We start from the raw sequence: 17,109 nt of genomic DNA, 5'->3' as shown, positions 1-17,109 counted from the left end.
CTCTTTGATAATAAAGCTGACTTCAACAACAGAAAGCTGAACTCCGGGGGGGGGGGGGGGGGGACGAGTTCAGTTTGTCATCAGCACGGTCCGGGGACTTTCAATTGAATATCATGAACTGCATGACTTGCTGGGAGCCAGGTAATGGTCCCTCTTCCTGTGTTGAAGTCCAGGTCAAAGTCTGTCTTTGCTCCTGACCAACATTTGGGACGAGATATGGGGGAATTGCTTGTCTGGCTTCGCTTTCCTGTCTGCATCCCATGTCGCAGCTCACTTGGTTTCACTGCCCAGGTGACGCCTCTAATCTGTCTGAAGTTCAGGGTATTTCCCATCGAGGCCACAGAAGCCTGTCTGTCAATGCACAATCACCAGCAGAAACTCATAGCTATTATCCCCACTGACCAAACTCTCCGCACATTTCGGTGGCTTTCCCACACAATACATGAAACGGGAACGCTTTTTTTTGTTTTTTAAATAACGTCGATATCAACCAGCCAACTGTCTTTCATATCAACCTGAGAAATTCTGTGTAGAGAACAAAGTTTGTTATCGGCTCTGGTGAATGACTTGTTTTTGGGTTTTTTGAAACATCAGCTTGTCTTGTGGTTGTTTAAGGTCACTACTGTGTGAAAGTTGGGGAAACTGACGCTGGGGAGGGTTTTACATTAAGTGCCGTTTCTGACTTGTTTCGATGTAATAACGACGTGATATTGAAATGCTGTACTTTAGGCTACTTGGTGTAACTTGTAAGCACTGCCTGGCCCCATATCTGTGTAATAATAAAGGCTTCGAGAAGCAAAGATGTTTTTCCGCTTTATTATGTACATCACAATCCACAGACCATAAAAGATTTGCATAAGAGGTCAATTCCAGGTCAGTTGTCCTGTTTTTAAGACAACATTATCATAAAAGAGTCTTTTATAGCACGGCGTACTGACAATACAGTACAGGTCAGTTATACAAATGTACAAAGAGGTTGTTTCAAATCATTTTTTACATGTGAAGACACACAGAAATAAATGCTCCTGCAAGCTTTATGGGAGTGAAAGTTAAAGTGCATGAAAAGGTTCAAAATAATGTGAACAAAATTAGAAAATTAAATAAAGGAAATAAAAATGTCTGTTGTTGTTGTTGGTAAGACCCGGATTGGCCAATGCTAAGAAAACTGATGAATGAGAATTAAATACGTTACAAAGTGTAGAGATTTGAAATAAATCTGGTCATTTTCACATCAACACACATTTCTTCAGATCCAGTCTGCTTCTAACAGTATATTCTGCATAACAAACTTTCATTAGTTTTCAAAACTGAAACCTGAAATCTGTGATGTGTTTAAATATTCACCATCTGCAGGCTTTAAAATTGTCCGTAAAACGTTTGTAGCTTCCCCCGAAGCAGCAGCTGCAGTCATAAGGTCGGAAACTGATGACTGTTTGGAGCACATTAAACATATTTAGAGGATTTTACTGCCGGAGTGGGATGAGAACTGTTTTGTGCCTTCACAGCTCATCACTGCAGTCACTTGTTTTCTCCCTGAAAATGAAACTAAAAACCTTTGCAGAGCCACAGGATCATAAAAACATACAATCAATGTCTTCATAAGGTTTCTGTGACAAAACTCCAGGTGTGTCAGGCCGTCTGGTCTGGAGCCTGGAGCGCCCTCATCAGTTTTTGAGCAACAGGTTGGAACTCTATCTCCCAGCATGCCCTCTGGAAGTCCCTCACATCCTCATTTTCGATCCACTTCAGAGCCTCCTCTTCATCTGAGGAATGAAAGAGTGGAGATAGAAAGAGAGGCGGCAGTGAGGCTTCGTGCTCGGGCAGCTTCCAGATGTGATCATGGAGGTATTTGGATGTGATAGAGGGAATACATGTGGCCCTCCCTCCCCCCCGAGAGCCGCTGCTGTGAATGAGAGCATGTTCTTTCCAGTGTGTATCCCTCCCTGGTTATGTAAGGATGAGTAGAAACACCGACCTGAGTATGTAGTGAGGGTCTCCAGCAGTGAGTTCCTCTCCTGGGTGTCCAACAGCTCCTCTGAGCTTCCACCAATCAGATTCCACACGGCCCGACAAACCTGGCCCGCCAGCTGCCAATCATCTGGTCCCAAGTCTCTCAGGCAGTCCACCAGCCTGGCCGCACAAAAAACACACACACACACACACACACACACACACACACACACACACACACAGAGAGATACAAGTCATATGACTTGAGGGAAGGAGATTCACATGACCATCATGGTTGTGAACATTAGCTTCACTTCATCTGGAAGAGGACGAAGGGAGTAAAACGTTAAAGTGAGCAGATTGAACTACAGGGAGAATATATATATATGTATATATATATATATATTCCAGTTCAAGTTTTTATGTTTCAAGAATGTACATCTGTTAATCTGAACTGACAAAACTGTCTGTAGAACTTCGGAATAACGGCCGTAAACAAATGAAGCGACGCCTGCGAGCTCGTTCAGACAGTCAACTGGAGCTGCTCCGCGCCGCATCACGTGACACGCCACATATCCCATAATCGTCCGACATACACGCCCTCCAAATTTGGCGGTCTATTTAAACTGGGAAATTTCCCATCTAATAATAATCTGTAAAACTACAGAGATGGACGGTGCAGCATACATAAACAAACAAACACACACACACACACACACACACACACACACACACACACACACACACACACACTGTTTAAGTGCATTTGTCCTTACTTGGCAGGAGCCCCCTCCTGTGAGAGGCAGGCCCTGTTGGGAGGGTCCTGAGCCAGGTTGGTGAGGACCCCGCAGGCTGAAAAACACATCTCGGTGCTCTTGGAGTCGAGCAGCGTCACCGCAAACCGGTGCACTGAGGGAGAGGGAGAGCAGAGAGGGACGACGGCGCGAGGCAGCCGACGAGGACAAAGCGAGGCGGAGAGAGCTGCTGTCACCTCAGTCAGCCGGCATGTTTACGCTGACTGCGGCCGGCCTCGCAGATACATGCAGATTCAACACGACACGATAGTATCCACAGGTGTGCGCTGTGTCGGTGTTCAGTGCTTCAGTACTCAAAGTCTTCTGTGAAACTATGTTGGAGTGATGCGATTTAAACGAGCGTACAAAATAAAGAAAACAGACTTGAAATGAACGGGGAACTCGACTTTAATCTCTTTCGCGGAGCGACTTCTTTAAATGTCTGCCTGTGTTTGTGTCCACAGCGTACCTCCGTTTCGCACAATAAAGTCCCGCACATCCTCGGACACCGACAGGTTTCCGTAGACGCGGGTGGCCTCGAGCATGGCGTCGGTGCTGTTGCTAAGCAGCAACTTCAGCATCACTGAGGTAAGAACAAGTGAGTGAAGGAAAAGAAGAAACTTAACAACTCGCACTTTTCATTTCTCTCAGCTTTTTCGGTCTTACACTTTGCGATGGTGAGTCGGTTGCGTCTGATCGCAGAGTTTTCTTCCTGGTAGAAGGACAGGTTGTTGATGGTGGCAGCTACGTTCACCAGCAGCTCCTCGCTCTCCTGCACGGACCTCAGCTCTGTGCCACACGTAAACAAACAAACAAAAATCATCCGTATAACAGTTATTTTTGGATAAAATGTAGTCAACACTGCATGGTCAACAGGAGCACACCTTAGGAACATGATGTGAGAATTATTATTATTATTATTATTATTATTATTACAGCTTTTCAAAGCCTTGTAAACAATGCATGTATTCACTGGAAGCTCGAAAATAATCTGCTCTTTTCCAGACAAGGACTAACCAGGTCACAGCTTTGCTTCCTTCTATGTTGATCAAAAGAAGCAGTCAAAGTGAAGGTAGGTTATTAATTCTTGCAACAACCACAACATGGATTGTGTAAAGTGGCACTCAGTAATACAATTCTGATTGACGTACATTGAATTTATATGAAAATACACAGAAAAAAAAGAACAATTTCTGCCATTTCAACACTTTAAATAGAATAAATACATCCAGAAATGAAGTGAAATTTTGCCTGTTTGCATATTGCAGCTCTGCCACACTGACAAGACAGTGACATTATAATAAAAATAGATGCCATCTGTGGTTAATTTTGGCCCGACATAGTTAACATGATCATGAGCTGGCACACAAAGGTCAAAGTGACCCAATCCAAGCAGCTATGACGCTGTGAGAGGCTTGGAAACGAAGTCTGTTCTTGATATAGCAGCAGATGTTGTGTGCTCAGTCATAAATCGCCGATATTGCGGTTGCACTGTCAACTGGCGCCTGTGAGACACTGAATTCTGTTTCTGGTTTTGACTTGAAAATGGCGCTGTGTTGCCCCTCCTGACCCGAAAGCTCTGTAATGGAAAGCAGCACAGACTGTCACGAACGTGATCAAAACAGGCCATCGATCAGCCAATCCCGCTCTTTCATCTTTTACAGAGGTTTTGTTTCCCGTCTCGATTCATCGCAACCGACTCCTTATTCTCGTTCGGTCACCGGTTATTATTTTTCTGTCTTCAGCTTCTTCATTTACTTCCCATCTTACTCGCTGGCTTCTCTGACACGCCCCTCTGTATGTTTGCCTGCTCTCACTAGTTTGACCTCTGTTTTGTTTATCTAATTCTACCTCCCAGCTGCCAAAAAGTAAGTGCAGGTGGCAGGCAGCAGAGAGAGAGAGTTTCGGGCATGTATACACTTCAAGCTGTCCTGAAACCATCTAACCACATGAGAGAAATTCTCACACGCAAACCAAGTCGTCTGTGAGATGCGACAGAACATCCTGCTTGTGCAGTGAAGCGCTTCACTCAGTCAGACAGAAAAAAAATCATTAAAAAAATGACAAAAAAAACCAACCAAACAGGCAAACCAGAAGAGGATGTGCTGCGAGTCGAGCAGAGAGCGACCGAGGGGAGAGCGAGCGATGGAATGAACAGACAAATGAGGAGTTTGTTTTCGACCGAAGTCGTGTCGTGTTCCCAGCACAGGGGATGTGGTCGGGCGCCTCGCAGATATTTACTGTACTTACCATGCACCAAGCAGCTATTTTTAAACTGATCAGAACTCCAGATTTGAACACACTGGGTTCTTTGTGCGACAAGAGATGCAGAATAACACGGAACAAAAGGAGACATCTCAAAGCCACCAGCCTGCGACCGGCTGCATCCTCCTGGGTTTTTTGTTTTTTTTTACACATAATCAATGATTCTGACTTAAAAACAGATGAGTTCTTCCTTCTCTCTGCTCACCGAGTGTCTCCATCAGCAGCTGAATGCAGGTTGCGTTGGCGGCCAGCGACGGGCCCACGGCCGGGTGGATGCACATGTTCGCCAGAACCCTCACCAGCTTCACCAGCACGTCGTCGGCCTCCTGCGCGCTCACGGCCGTCTTCCCGGAGGAAGAGGCGCCCGCCTGCGAGTCTGCCCGCGGCGAGCCGTCCTTTCGCTGGTAGCTGCCGTACAGTCGGAGGAGGGTGTCCGCGCAACCGTCGCACTGAAAGAGCTGCAGCCGAGGCCCGTCGCATTTGGCTGTGAGGTTGCCGAGGGTGAAGAGAAGGCGGACGACGAAGACCTGCGGGAGAGCAGCGGAGATTAGACGTCGAATCACAGATGAAATGTTGAATATTGTGAACGTTTAACAGGTGTTGTATGGAAGGAATTCAGCAGCTGATGTTGACTGGAGTTGCGCATGTCAGTGACACGTCCAACAAAGTTGCTTTAGAGCTTCAAGTAGTGTTCAGCTAATCGGATTTTCTCCTTAAAGCGGATTCATTTCGTTGCCGTGAAAAATGAACCGTAGACAGAAAGAGTTTCTTTGTTCTACAGCCTCGGTTTGTATTCATCAGCTGAACGTTTACTGTATTGTAGGCATGCAGCCGACACTTCATGTCGTATCTATGGATCTGATGGGTATTTCCTTGATTAGTTCATTTGTTGCTTGGTCTGTAAAATGCCAGAGAATTGCAAAACAATGTGGAGTACAGTTTCCCAGAGCCCAAAGTGATCTCTTAAATGTCTTGTTTATTGCAGCAAACAGTCCAAAACCAAACAGATTCAGGTGGAAAATATTACATTTGCATACAAGAGAGAAACTCCTCTGTTTTGGGGGACTGGAAGCAGTAAATGTTTAGCTCTTCTGATTAAGGCAATTGTTCAATTATCCAAATAGCTGCTGATTCATTTTCTGTTGAGCGACTTAAAGTTTGAGCTTCAGCAGACCAGACAGAAGACTGTCCTGAATAGAAGGGGGGGGGTTGATTGTTTCTGACTAGAAAATTAAAAGCAGCCGACATAAAGGCCTTTGAGACTGTGAATAAGAAGTGAAGATCAACAACCGCTTCACCTGCAGCGCAGTGAGCCTGCCCCGTCAGGTTGCACCATCATCAGTGTCACTCACGAGAGAGTTTAGAGCTGCGCAGACATGTTTGACTGTAACTGCACCCCCATGTCTTCAATGGCATTCACACATTTACAGAAAAACACTTTACTGAGTAAATGGCATGTGAAGCAACACACATTTCTCCCTTAAGTGTGCAGTGACAGTGAGGTCGGGACAGACTGTCATCACATGTCCTGCTGTCCAGTGTGTGTGTGTGTGTGTGTGTGTGTGTGTAGGTGTGTGTTTATTCCATATGAGATTAAGAATACATATCAGTCAAGTTGATTGCCAAAGTTCTACCTTTTTTTTTTTTCTCCTCTACACCCTCCTGTCAATCATTTCCTCCCATCTACCTCTGTATCACCTCTATTAATGTATAAGCTCGCCTCCAATATTCATTTTCTTTTCCCTCCCTCCCTCCCTCTCTCCCTCCTTCTCCTTGACCTACTCAGCCCCTCCTGGGAAGATTAAATGTCCAAACGCACACATCAGGGCAGAGAAAGAAAGATGAACGCTACATACAGATGGACGCAGTGTCCCAGAAAGGTGCTTGGACTTGGGGTGCATAAACAACTAAAAGTTCACGTGCTTCGTGGAGTGACATCATGAACCCTGAAAAAAACCACGCCTTGTTTTCTCTCTAATACACAAAGACTCAAGCACACACAAAAACACAGAGGCGGCCTGTGGACTCACCTGTTTTTGGTGATGTTTGCTCAGCAGTTCTAAAAATAGCTGGTAGCAGTCGGGGGTCTGAGCCAGAGCGAGGCGACACTCGGAGTAAGAGGAGAGTTTACTGAGGGACAGAGGGGACAACAAATACCGCTGATCATTCCACTCTGCTGTGGTGACTAAATATGGTAATATTAAATCAACACTGCTAATGGACAAGCAGATCTCAGTAGGGATCTAATATTTTTGTTTTCATTACCTTGGCCCAGAATATTCAGAAAGCATCAGCTTTTTCAGTGCTAGAACCTATTAAATTACTTTTCTCTACATTTTGCACTGCACTGAATATTAGTGCTCCACACATTAATGACGACCTTTCACCAGATTGGGAGGCCTGGAGAGTTTAACAGAGAAACATAGGGACTCATCAGTTTGGTGGTGGTGTGGAGATCAAAGGACACTGAGCCTGTTTTGTACCATGTGGTTCTTCTAAAGGTTATGAGTGCAGGTTCTTTTGTTAGTCCCACTTTGCATCTGGTTCACTAAATTTCAGTTATATAATATTCAGACATTAACATTTTTTGACTATTTTCCATAAATTGTTTTTTTTTTTTACTTGTGACACTTGCAACACACTTCAGATGTAGCAATACATGCATGTTCTTTCATTGCACAATCCGAATTGTGTGTGTGTGTGTGTGTGTGTGTGTGTGTGTGTGTGTGTGTGTGTGTGTGTGTGTGTGTGTGTGTGTGTGTGTGTGTGTGTGTACTGTTAATTTGAGTATTTACTGTCTGTGTGTAACCACCTCCCATTTGATAAATACATCTCAAGACTCTTGTTTTGTGAAACCCAACTCCATACAAGGAAGGTAACTAATAGAGATTGAAGGAGAAGGAGGGAAAGACAGGCAATAGATGGTGAAACCTGCTCACAATACCAATGATAAGAGGCTATAAGGATTTCATTTAGAGAGCAAAAATCTGAAGTGTGGTGTGGCATCATGTCAAATGAATATATCCGTACAAAAGTGCATGTGTGATACCTGTAAATTCTGGAAATGTAAGTGCAGATGTCCTGGTCTTTGCAATGGTGACGGAGCACCTGGCAGAGCGCTGGCAGTACAGAGAAGGAAACAAAGAGTGGACGGGAGTCCGGGTGATTGGCGAGGTTCCTCAGGGTCGCTGTCAGCTACAGGGGTCAGAGAGAGATACCAGCGGGTGGGTTAGAAAGCAGAAGTATGCCCAGTACCTCAACAGATGGTATTTAGGCCAGGATTGCATATCAGTGCTGTGTTGTGGCTGGCACACAATGTCAGTCATATGCTTATTAAAGCTGGCTGCTGGCTTGTACAGGACGCCATGCAGCAGAGTGACCGGAAACTGTTCAGCACTGAAATAAATCATTCTGTCATAAGAGGGAAACGGTCATTTCCAACGCACGGCAGCACAGAAAGTTCTGGAAAGTCATGGCGTGATTATTTCCCTCCTCTAACGGGATAATGAGTTGTGCTCGATATCGAATGAAGCCCCGGTTCAAGATGTTTGCTTGGGCCGGCTTTGTGCGGTTTGCAGCAATTATTTTCAGTGGAGTAAAGCACGGCGTGTTTTGGGCTGAAGTGGCCTGGCCAGCACAGAACATTACACACATGGACACTCAGATCCTATACCAGACATAAACAAAAACATTTTTGTCTAATAGCAGGAAAATCTGCATCAGCTAAACAAATATATAAAGAAGTACAATTAACATTTGGTTTCTGTTTCTTGACATGATATAACTTTGTGGATATATTTCAGAAAGTCAAACTACTGAGGAGAATTCATATGAAGTTATGTTATAACTTATAATTAATTAGTATGGCGCACCTGTACGAGGATGTGCCCTGCTGTAGTGAAGTGGGTGTCTTCAACAGGGCAGAGCTTCTGGAGCAGTTTCTGAGCCACACCGATACAGTTCTTATCCAGCAAGAGTTTGAGGATTGCAGAGTTTCCAGAGAGAAATTTCAACGTGCAAACACAGTACAGCAGAGCTTCTCCAGACGCAGACACGTCCTCATTGCGCAGCACGCTCAGCAACAAGTCTAAACAGAGGTAGAAAAACAAAAATGCATCTGCTGTTGTCAATCATACGGGGATGGATATTGGACATTTATAATGACTGTGTGCAGAGGCTCATAAAAATGACACTAAATAGATCAAAGTTAACCCATCAGCAGCTATATTTGAAGGTCCTTGCTACAGAACAGTGAACCACTGAGTGATGTCACCCTGACCGATTGTGGAGTTGTTCTGGAAGAGGATGTCGTTGTTTTCACTCCTGCTGATCAGGAAGATAAGCTTACAGATATTCAGCAAGTTGTTTCCACTGATGCACAGCTGGAGAGAAAAATGAAAAAAAAAAAAAAAAAAAAAAATGACCCACAACTTTAGTATTCAGATACACACATTTCCAAGCGCACACCGGCGAACTCAGAGACGACTCACAGCAAGGCAGAGCTTGGCGATGTGCAGGTTGAGCCGGGGAAAGTTGAGGTCAATGAGGCGGAACAGTGCTCGAAGAATCCCTGACCTCCCCTTACAGCGTCGACCGAGCATGTCCGCTTCCGCCAAGGTGCTGTGGAGACCGTCACACAAATCACACAGCCGGTCCACCGAGCCCTCAGAGCTGCCTGGCACCGCTGGCCAGCACATACATTTGCAAAGAAACAACGTCACGTTCAGGACAACAAGACAAACAATTCAAAATAACAACACCCACTTGTGTGTATGCATTGGCGTGTGTGTATTCATATAAATACAGATGAGAAGTGTTGTGGTGTGTGTGTGTGTGTGTGTGTGTAAAATGCAAAGGCTCTACTGTATGGTGAACTAGAAGTTAAATCCTCAACATCAATAATAACATTGGTCAGCAGAAAATCAAACTTTCCGTCCCTCTGCTAAGAAGCAACTTAGAGTTTCAATGGTTCAAATGTCAGGGAACAATTCTGCAACAGGCAGTGTTGATGCAGAGGAAGAGCGAGGGTGGAGTCTCTTCCTTGTTTTTGAGGTAAGATAAATGTTTTCCCTCCATAAATAACAGGGTTTAGCCACTTCTAAAAAGGTTGGACAGTCTCACACTCAACACTTCACTGTGATTTCTCACTGAATCTGAGAGGTGTTTTATGCATGAGCCAGAAGGCCTTTGGTATGATGAATATTTAATATTTATCTTTCAAATGAATTTCCCATTAAATTTGTAGAGTGTTAAAATATTTACAGCCATAGATTTCATTTCATGGCTGCCAGACTGCAGTTTCAGGCTAAGACAATTCTGTATAGATGCCAAACATAACAGTATTTTTTTTTGTCTTTCTTCCCCTGGTGAAAGGTATTTTTAGAGACTTTATACATGACTTTCTGCCACGGTTGAAAAATCTATTTTTCAGCATTCTGGTTTTAAATGTAATGTAAGAAGGAAACACAGGAAAGAGGCTCTAACAAGAGACACTTAGCTTTAATTAAAAAAAAAGACCATCACTACATTTTAAATTAGCTCTAGAGACATTCCTAAGCCCAAAAGGAAAAAAAATGTTTTGTTTAGAAATGAATTCATTTCTTTAAGACTATTGTGTGTCATGTGTTTACACTTTTTTGGTTATTTTTATTGCATTTTCCCACAATACCTGCAGCCGCACTTTCTAGTTGTTGAAGAAGAGGAACAATTGCATTCGTCCACACCAACGACTCTGCATCCTCCTCCGTGCTGGAGGTGTTGTCTCCATTCCTCAGCTCTGAAATGTGCAGAGAGAATAGCACTTAGCCAATTAGCACCTGCAAACACGGGCACGGCGAGCATGGTTCACAAGTTCACTGTCTTAAAATAAAACTGCAGGAAGTGTGATGCCACAGCAAAAGGTCACCATGTACAGCTACACTTCCTCTGATTTGTTTCTGTGCTGACGTGCAACAGTTTGCATGTGAGTGTGCGTGCATGCATGTGTGATGAAAACACGTGCATACAAATGTCTGCAATCTCTCCCACCCCGAACCTATTTTTGCTGAATATTTGCATACCCCCTTGCTTGGTGTGATGTAGGAAACTGTGTGGTTGCACAAACCAACAGCTCTCTCAGCTATTGGCTGACTGCCTGTCATGGTGGAAATTAGGCCCTTAGCAACAACACTCCAATCAAAGTTTGAAAGTCAGCAAGGTTTGTTCAGTTCACAGAGAGAGGCGTCGAGAACATACATGTACACTGTGACATTATATTTAAGCATGCTTATATTGATTTTACCTCAGGCATCTTGGAAAAGAAGTTAGATTTTACTGAGTGGACAAGAGATATGTTACCTTCGAATGTTGCAACTACATTTCTACTTGCACATGCTGTACAAAATGTACCCTTCGTGATGATGGAAAGCGTTGTAAAAAATAAAATGAGGCAGTTAGGTTCATTTAGTTAATCTGGACAAACCTGTTCTCCGTTCTACTCTGCACTCTGTGGATCTCACTCCGGAGTCAACGGCAGGCTGCGTTATTCTACTGCTGATTCAAAGAAACACAAAAACACAAAGAGCCTTGTTACACCAGAGGCAAAACATACATGACAATCTCGTTTAGTTGAATGTAATTGACTTGGGAAAGTCTGGCTCAGTTGGAAATTAAATATATATTTAAAGAATGAATTGCTGTGCCAATAATACATCATGAAAAGTTGCTGACTATATATTCTGTTAAAAGAGACAAGAAGTGTATTTTCGTGAGGTGCCACTAGGGGTCCCTGTTGCAGCAGCGGTTGAGACGTGTGTGTGCAGGTGCCTTTATCCCTGTTTTGTGTTTGACTACTTTGCACACAAGCAGATGTGTGTGTATGTGTAATTGTGTGTGAATTGGTTTTGTCTGTGCAGGAGTGTGTGCCGCTGCGTGAGCACAAAACTGCAATCCCCAACAGACAGGAACTAAGATCTCAGCTTTGTGGGCAGTCTGGTTAAAGCTGCTCATGTTTTGTCACTGTGAGCGGTCTCCACAGTCTTAACACCTCCGTGCAGGACCCGTCAACTGCTCCCCAACACACGGCCGGTGTCGTGCGATGTTATGTTGTTGTCGTTTGTCCGCCGCGTGTTGTTACATTTGACTTTCTGCATTTTGCGGCTGCACTGTTCCAACACACACAAAGAAATGACTCAATACTTCACTAAATGCTGTGAAACATGACAGGTGGTGTGCTTTATGACTAAGTACTTCATGGCCAGTAGAAATAATAATTATAAATAGATACACATCAAGACATAGCAGCATGTTGAATCAACCTAATCAACGTCTCTAACTGTAAGATTTACTTCACAAATCACACAAGAAAAAGAGAGAATCGTCCTTAAGGATTACGTTATCAGGGCCGAAGCTTCATGACATTAGTGCTACATGCTGACTCTCAGGATGGTTCATTTCCTTGAGCTTTAACACCTTAGTGACAGGTAAAAATATCACCTTTTCCTTTCACCGGAGCATCAACAGGAGGTGTTTGTGTGATGACGCCTGCATTAATCGCGGGTATTACTGTAGATAACTGTAGAGTTCCCGTTGGAGACTTAGTGATTGGCAAAAGCTGGCACACAGGGCGTATGCAGCAGGGAGCGCTGGCTCACGCATGTTGCAGTGAATGTCAGGGAGCTTTGGTTCTGTATGATAGGATTACGAGCCTGATAATAAGGCCTCTTTGTGTGATCCTGCATTCTCTGAGACATGACCTCATCCCTGTCTTAGGCCTGGCCAGTGCGCTGCAGTCACAATACGCGCTGCTGCCAGCCTTGCCCAGATGGGGACCCAAATCTAATAGAGAGCCATTTGGAGCTGTAGCGCTCGGCCTTATTGGAGAAAAAGAACCTAGTGGACGTCTAATCTCCCTTATCTTTATATCTCATCCAGCTCATCATATTAATCTGTCATGCAGCGTCCATTTCCACTTGCAGTTACTGCGCTTCTGCCCCGACTCTCTGAGTTTCTCTCTGTTCATCTGTCTAATGCACCTTTTATGTACTTCAATGCAACACTAAAGAGCAGTGCTTCCAAACCTCTGACCTAACACTAATCAGGAAGTCTTTAAGTGCATCTAATTTAATCACAAAGTGACCGCAGTCTGATGACTTGGGTCCTCTCTTTGTCAGCAACAAGTTATACAAACATTGCGTGTTAACTTGGCTTGTGAAGGAGGGCGCTGTGCTGCGGGCAATGGCCCAGATTTCCTGTAAAAGTGTTTTACGGTCTGTCCCCCCTCAACAGCCCCGGCTGCCCCACCCAATCGATGGGCGCATGGATTGTAACGACAGCCCCCGACCTCATGTCCAGAGTTATGCCCCTCGTGCTGACACACAGCTGATGAGGTCGGCAGAAAAAAGCAGAGCTTTTAGCCTCTCTGCGCCGTGAAAGTGTAAAAGCTGACACACGATAGTAATGACAGATAGACGCAGTTTCACTGGGACTGAAGCTCGCCCAGATGCTGGATTTAATTGTGACCAAGATATAGTGTACAGTAAAGTATATGTGGGTTTAAAATGGGGCCAAGTGTCCAAAGCTGAAAAATGTGTTCTTTCTATTAGTGACACCAATGCTGGTCTAACTGACTTCATATATTCAGCTGTCATTGTTAGGAGCTGAATATATCAAGTAAGTTTTGGCTTTGGGTCAAGTATATTTTCCTCTGGAAAATGTTCATAGTGGTAATTAAAAATATGTTTTGACCATATATATTACAGCCTCAGTATGATTCTTTACTGAAGAAGATTTTGAGCTACAAATGGGACATCAGCATTTTATGTGTTCTCCAGATGCTCATAATTACCACTCCAACATTTTATGGTGACTTACTTTAAATCAGATTTTGTCTAATGTTAGTCCCGGTACAATGTCAAAGACATGTCAATCAATCAATTAAAGAGTGATTGCTAAAGGGTTTGGCATTTAAGTATAAAATATAACATTAGCTATCATTTTCTCTGCTCGGTAGTCTGGATTTGTAATGAACCAAAACAGCAACATCAGAAGAAACTCTGTGAGTTAAACAAACTGGGAAAATACGAACACACAGAGCCAAGAAAGTAAGAAGATGGAGAGGGATTTGATGAAAAGAAAAAGCGTAGGCACAATCAACTCCATCTGGCAATGGCTACCCCTGCAACCTCGTGTGCCGATAAATCTTCAACTCATTGTCGTACTGTCGTTACAGTCAAAGAGAGGGAGCGGGAGAGGGTGGAAGGGCAGAGAGCAGAGGACGTATCCTTGCGAGTCAAAGAGAAGGACAGAGAGCGTACCTTTCACTCGCTGTTCTGCGTGGGCCAGGTTTGAGAGGACCATTGTAAGCTGCTGTGCGATCTGTGCTGGGAAGTCGTTTAGCTGTCGGCTGCTTCTCTCCTGAGCCTGGATTTAATCCCTCTTTGACTAAACACACAGAAAAGACGTGGCAAGAAGTTATTTACAGGTTATTGCTGTACTTTGCTTCTTTCACATGCTAAAAAGTACAAATGCTGATTCATAGCACAATCACACACTTATACACCATATGTATCCAGGTAGAAGAATTCAGTCAACCATTATTATCTATTTTATTCCTCTAAACAGCAGAGTAACTTAGCACGTCTAAGAAAGAGAATAGTCATTTTCCACTCAAAAAAGCAGTTGTAAATTATGTTTTTCACACAGCCCAACCTCGGAGAATGTAAATCAGGTAAAATGTCAGCATGTGGTTTCATTCATTTCCTTTTGAGAAAACTGTTTAGCACAAGTGTCTGCACAGAAGATTTATGGCGAGGCAACAAAATAAATGGTGCATTATTTTCTTGATTAATTTTGTACCTATCAAACAAGTGCAGTCTAATAAATGCTGTTATTAGCCTTTCTATTTCAAACACAACATGAATGATCACCTGATAATACTAAATGATCAAGAAATCATAATCACTTTGTGTAATCACTTTTGTAATTTAACACTTCCTTTTTTTTAATTTTTTTTTTATAGAATGCCTTCTCAGTTGCGCCACACGTTCCTTCCTCACCATCTGTGTGTCCTTCTCCAGGCAGCAACGTGGTGAGAGATCCAGCCTTGAGAAGGCGTGGCCGCGCCCCGGCCAGCCCCTTCCTCGCTTCCACCGGGTCAGTGGGGGGTTTGGGAAAGGCCTTGAGCGGATCCTGAGCATCGCAGGGAACTGGAAACTTTGGCCTCTGGAGCAGCGTGAACATGTCACAGATGTATGATGGTGTGAAGAATTAGTCAGAGGATGAATTCACCAGTGACATCACTTTAGTGTCCAGGAAAAAAAAACAACAACATTGCTTTTATTCCTATCTCTGAATGTCATATATTAAAATCATAATCCCAGTTATTAAAAAAAAAAGATAAGCTTTAATCTTGTGTATAAGAACACCAGTGCCAGTGCTTAGCTGCTACACAGAGGCGTATAGCCCTATTATCCCATCTACGGCTTTGCTTGATTACTTTACTTACAATAAATAGTGTGTGCTTATGTGTGAGGTAACGTACATGATCCAGAGGAGGGAGGCGAGTTCCTGAACTTGGCCTGGAGTCCGAAGCATCAAAATGTTGAGCGTGAAGACTGCAAAATAAATGGCTGATTATTTTTACATGTTATACGAGAGCCACAGTCCCTAATATCAGAGTTTTACAACCTGAAATATATATTTAAGTGGAATCTGTGACTAACCTGAAGGTAGACGGAGGCCTGTTGTCACGTTCTGCACGAACGGAGTTCCTCCCAAAAAGTTGTCTGTGTCCATCGCTGGGAGTAAACGGTCGGCGGGTGGTTTGAACTCGCAGTGACTGTCTGGCTTCATTGACTATCTCTGCACTTGTTTTCCTCAAAGTGTTGCGTCGCGGGAAGAAAGGGCTGCAAATCTCATTTTTTGTCTCCTTTGAGGCCATTTACACCTGAGTGACATTTGTCAAGAAAGTCCACAAATGACTAGGAAACAGTCAAAAATTATATATATTAATTAATCAACAAAATGTACTCAAAGAATCAAAAGTAAAAGTACTCATTGGTGCAGCAGCACTGTTTATATTTATACATGACTGGATTTACAGCTAAAGAGTATTGTAAATACAAATTGATCTGCCTATTATTTAATCAATTAAACAGTTAATTGTTTAGTTCACCATAGCAACTATAACGGTTAGATAATCATAGTGAAATCTCTGGTGAAATTTGGTGAAGTATTACGAGTAAATTGCAGCATGAAAATAAGTACTGAGGTAAAGTAGAGGTACTTTTACACTGTCGTTATGAATAGTTGAGTAAATACACAAAATACAAAATAAACCATTATTTGAAGGATGGCTAGATTTATTGTGGTTAAATGCGATTAAATACAAATAATCATGTTTTCAGCCCGAATTTGTTGGATTTGACCATAGACATACACATATACATGACATACACATGTACATGACATACACATGTACATGACATACACATATACATGACATACACATGTACATGACATACACATATACATGACATACACATGTACATGACATACACATGTACATGACATACACATATACATGACATACACATGTCTATGGATTTGACTACATCACGTGAACGTGACGTCACTCTGCGCGTTCACGTTCCGTCTCCATGGTGACAAAATGTCGCTATTGTAGCTTTGACAACAAACCCCAGAAGCATTAAAGAAGGGAAACGTAATTGTATTTTTTTTTTTATCTTAGTAAAAAAAAACAAACGGGAGAAAAGTTCTGCTCTTTGTTAAATGTGCCCAACTTGGACATGATCAGACGGAGAGTTGCTGAGGAACGGGGAGCGTTGGGAGGAAACCGGGGTTTGAACCAAAGTCTGTCCAGCGGTTAAGGAAACGAGGACACTTACCTCCGAGGCCGGCCCGGTCCTCTGTGGGTAAAAGTCGGGACGGATATCACTCCCAAAACCTAAAGCGGGCTTCCACAGCCAAAACGGGAAAAACCACGACACCTAAAACTTGCTGCAACCTGTGAAGTTTTCGAGCACGCTGCGAAGCTAAACGGATGTCGTCATGTGCACGCGCCTCAGCGGGTCTTCCGCGCGCGCTCCCGGTTCTGGCGGAA

General features: G+C 43.5%; 1 protein-coding gene across 2 annotated transcripts; it reads right to left on the bottom strand.

Moving 5' to 3' along the window:
• Positions 1-801: 801 nt before the first annotated feature.
• Positions 802-17,046, bottom strand: armc2 (armadillo repeat containing 2). Of its 2 annotated transcripts, none has more exons than XM_069158152.1 (18): positions 16,895-17,046; positions 15,710-15,933; positions 15,529-15,601; positions 15,044-15,209; positions 14,303-14,429; positions 11,470-11,540; positions 10,678-10,785; positions 9,500-9,693; positions 9,289-9,391; positions 8,882-9,096; positions 8,059-8,204; positions 7,040-7,139; positions 5,215-5,536; positions 3,411-3,533; positions 3,214-3,327; positions 2,727-2,859; positions 1,976-2,130; positions 802-1,763 (listed from the first exon to the last, which is right to left on the bottom strand). In XM_069158152.1, the coding sequence occupies exons 2-18, from the start codon at positions 15,925-15,927 to the stop codon at positions 1,630-1,632; spliced, it is 2,502 nt and encodes an 833-aa protein (XP_069014253.1). In that variant the 5' UTR covers positions 15,928-15,933; positions 16,895-17,046; the 3' UTR covers positions 802-1,629. The 2 variants fall into 2 exon arrangements, with proteins under 2 accessions (XP_069014253.1, XP_069014254.1); XM_069158153.1 differs by having other exon boundaries at positions 11,470-11,537.
• Between the last annotated feature and the right edge of the window lie 63 nt (positions 17,047-17,109).

Source organism: Embiotoca jacksoni, unplaced genomic scaffold (assembly GCF_022577435.1).
Source record: "Embiotoca jacksoni isolate LCO1_2020_lvr unplaced genomic scaffold, fEmbJac1.0.p SCAF_23, whole genome shotgun sequence".
Taxonomy (NCBI): Eukaryota; Metazoa; Chordata; class Actinopteri; family Embiotocidae; genus Embiotoca; species Embiotoca jacksoni.
The sequence above is the reverse complement of the archived record's forward strand: the minus strand, read 5'-3'. Positions and strand labels throughout refer to the sequence as shown.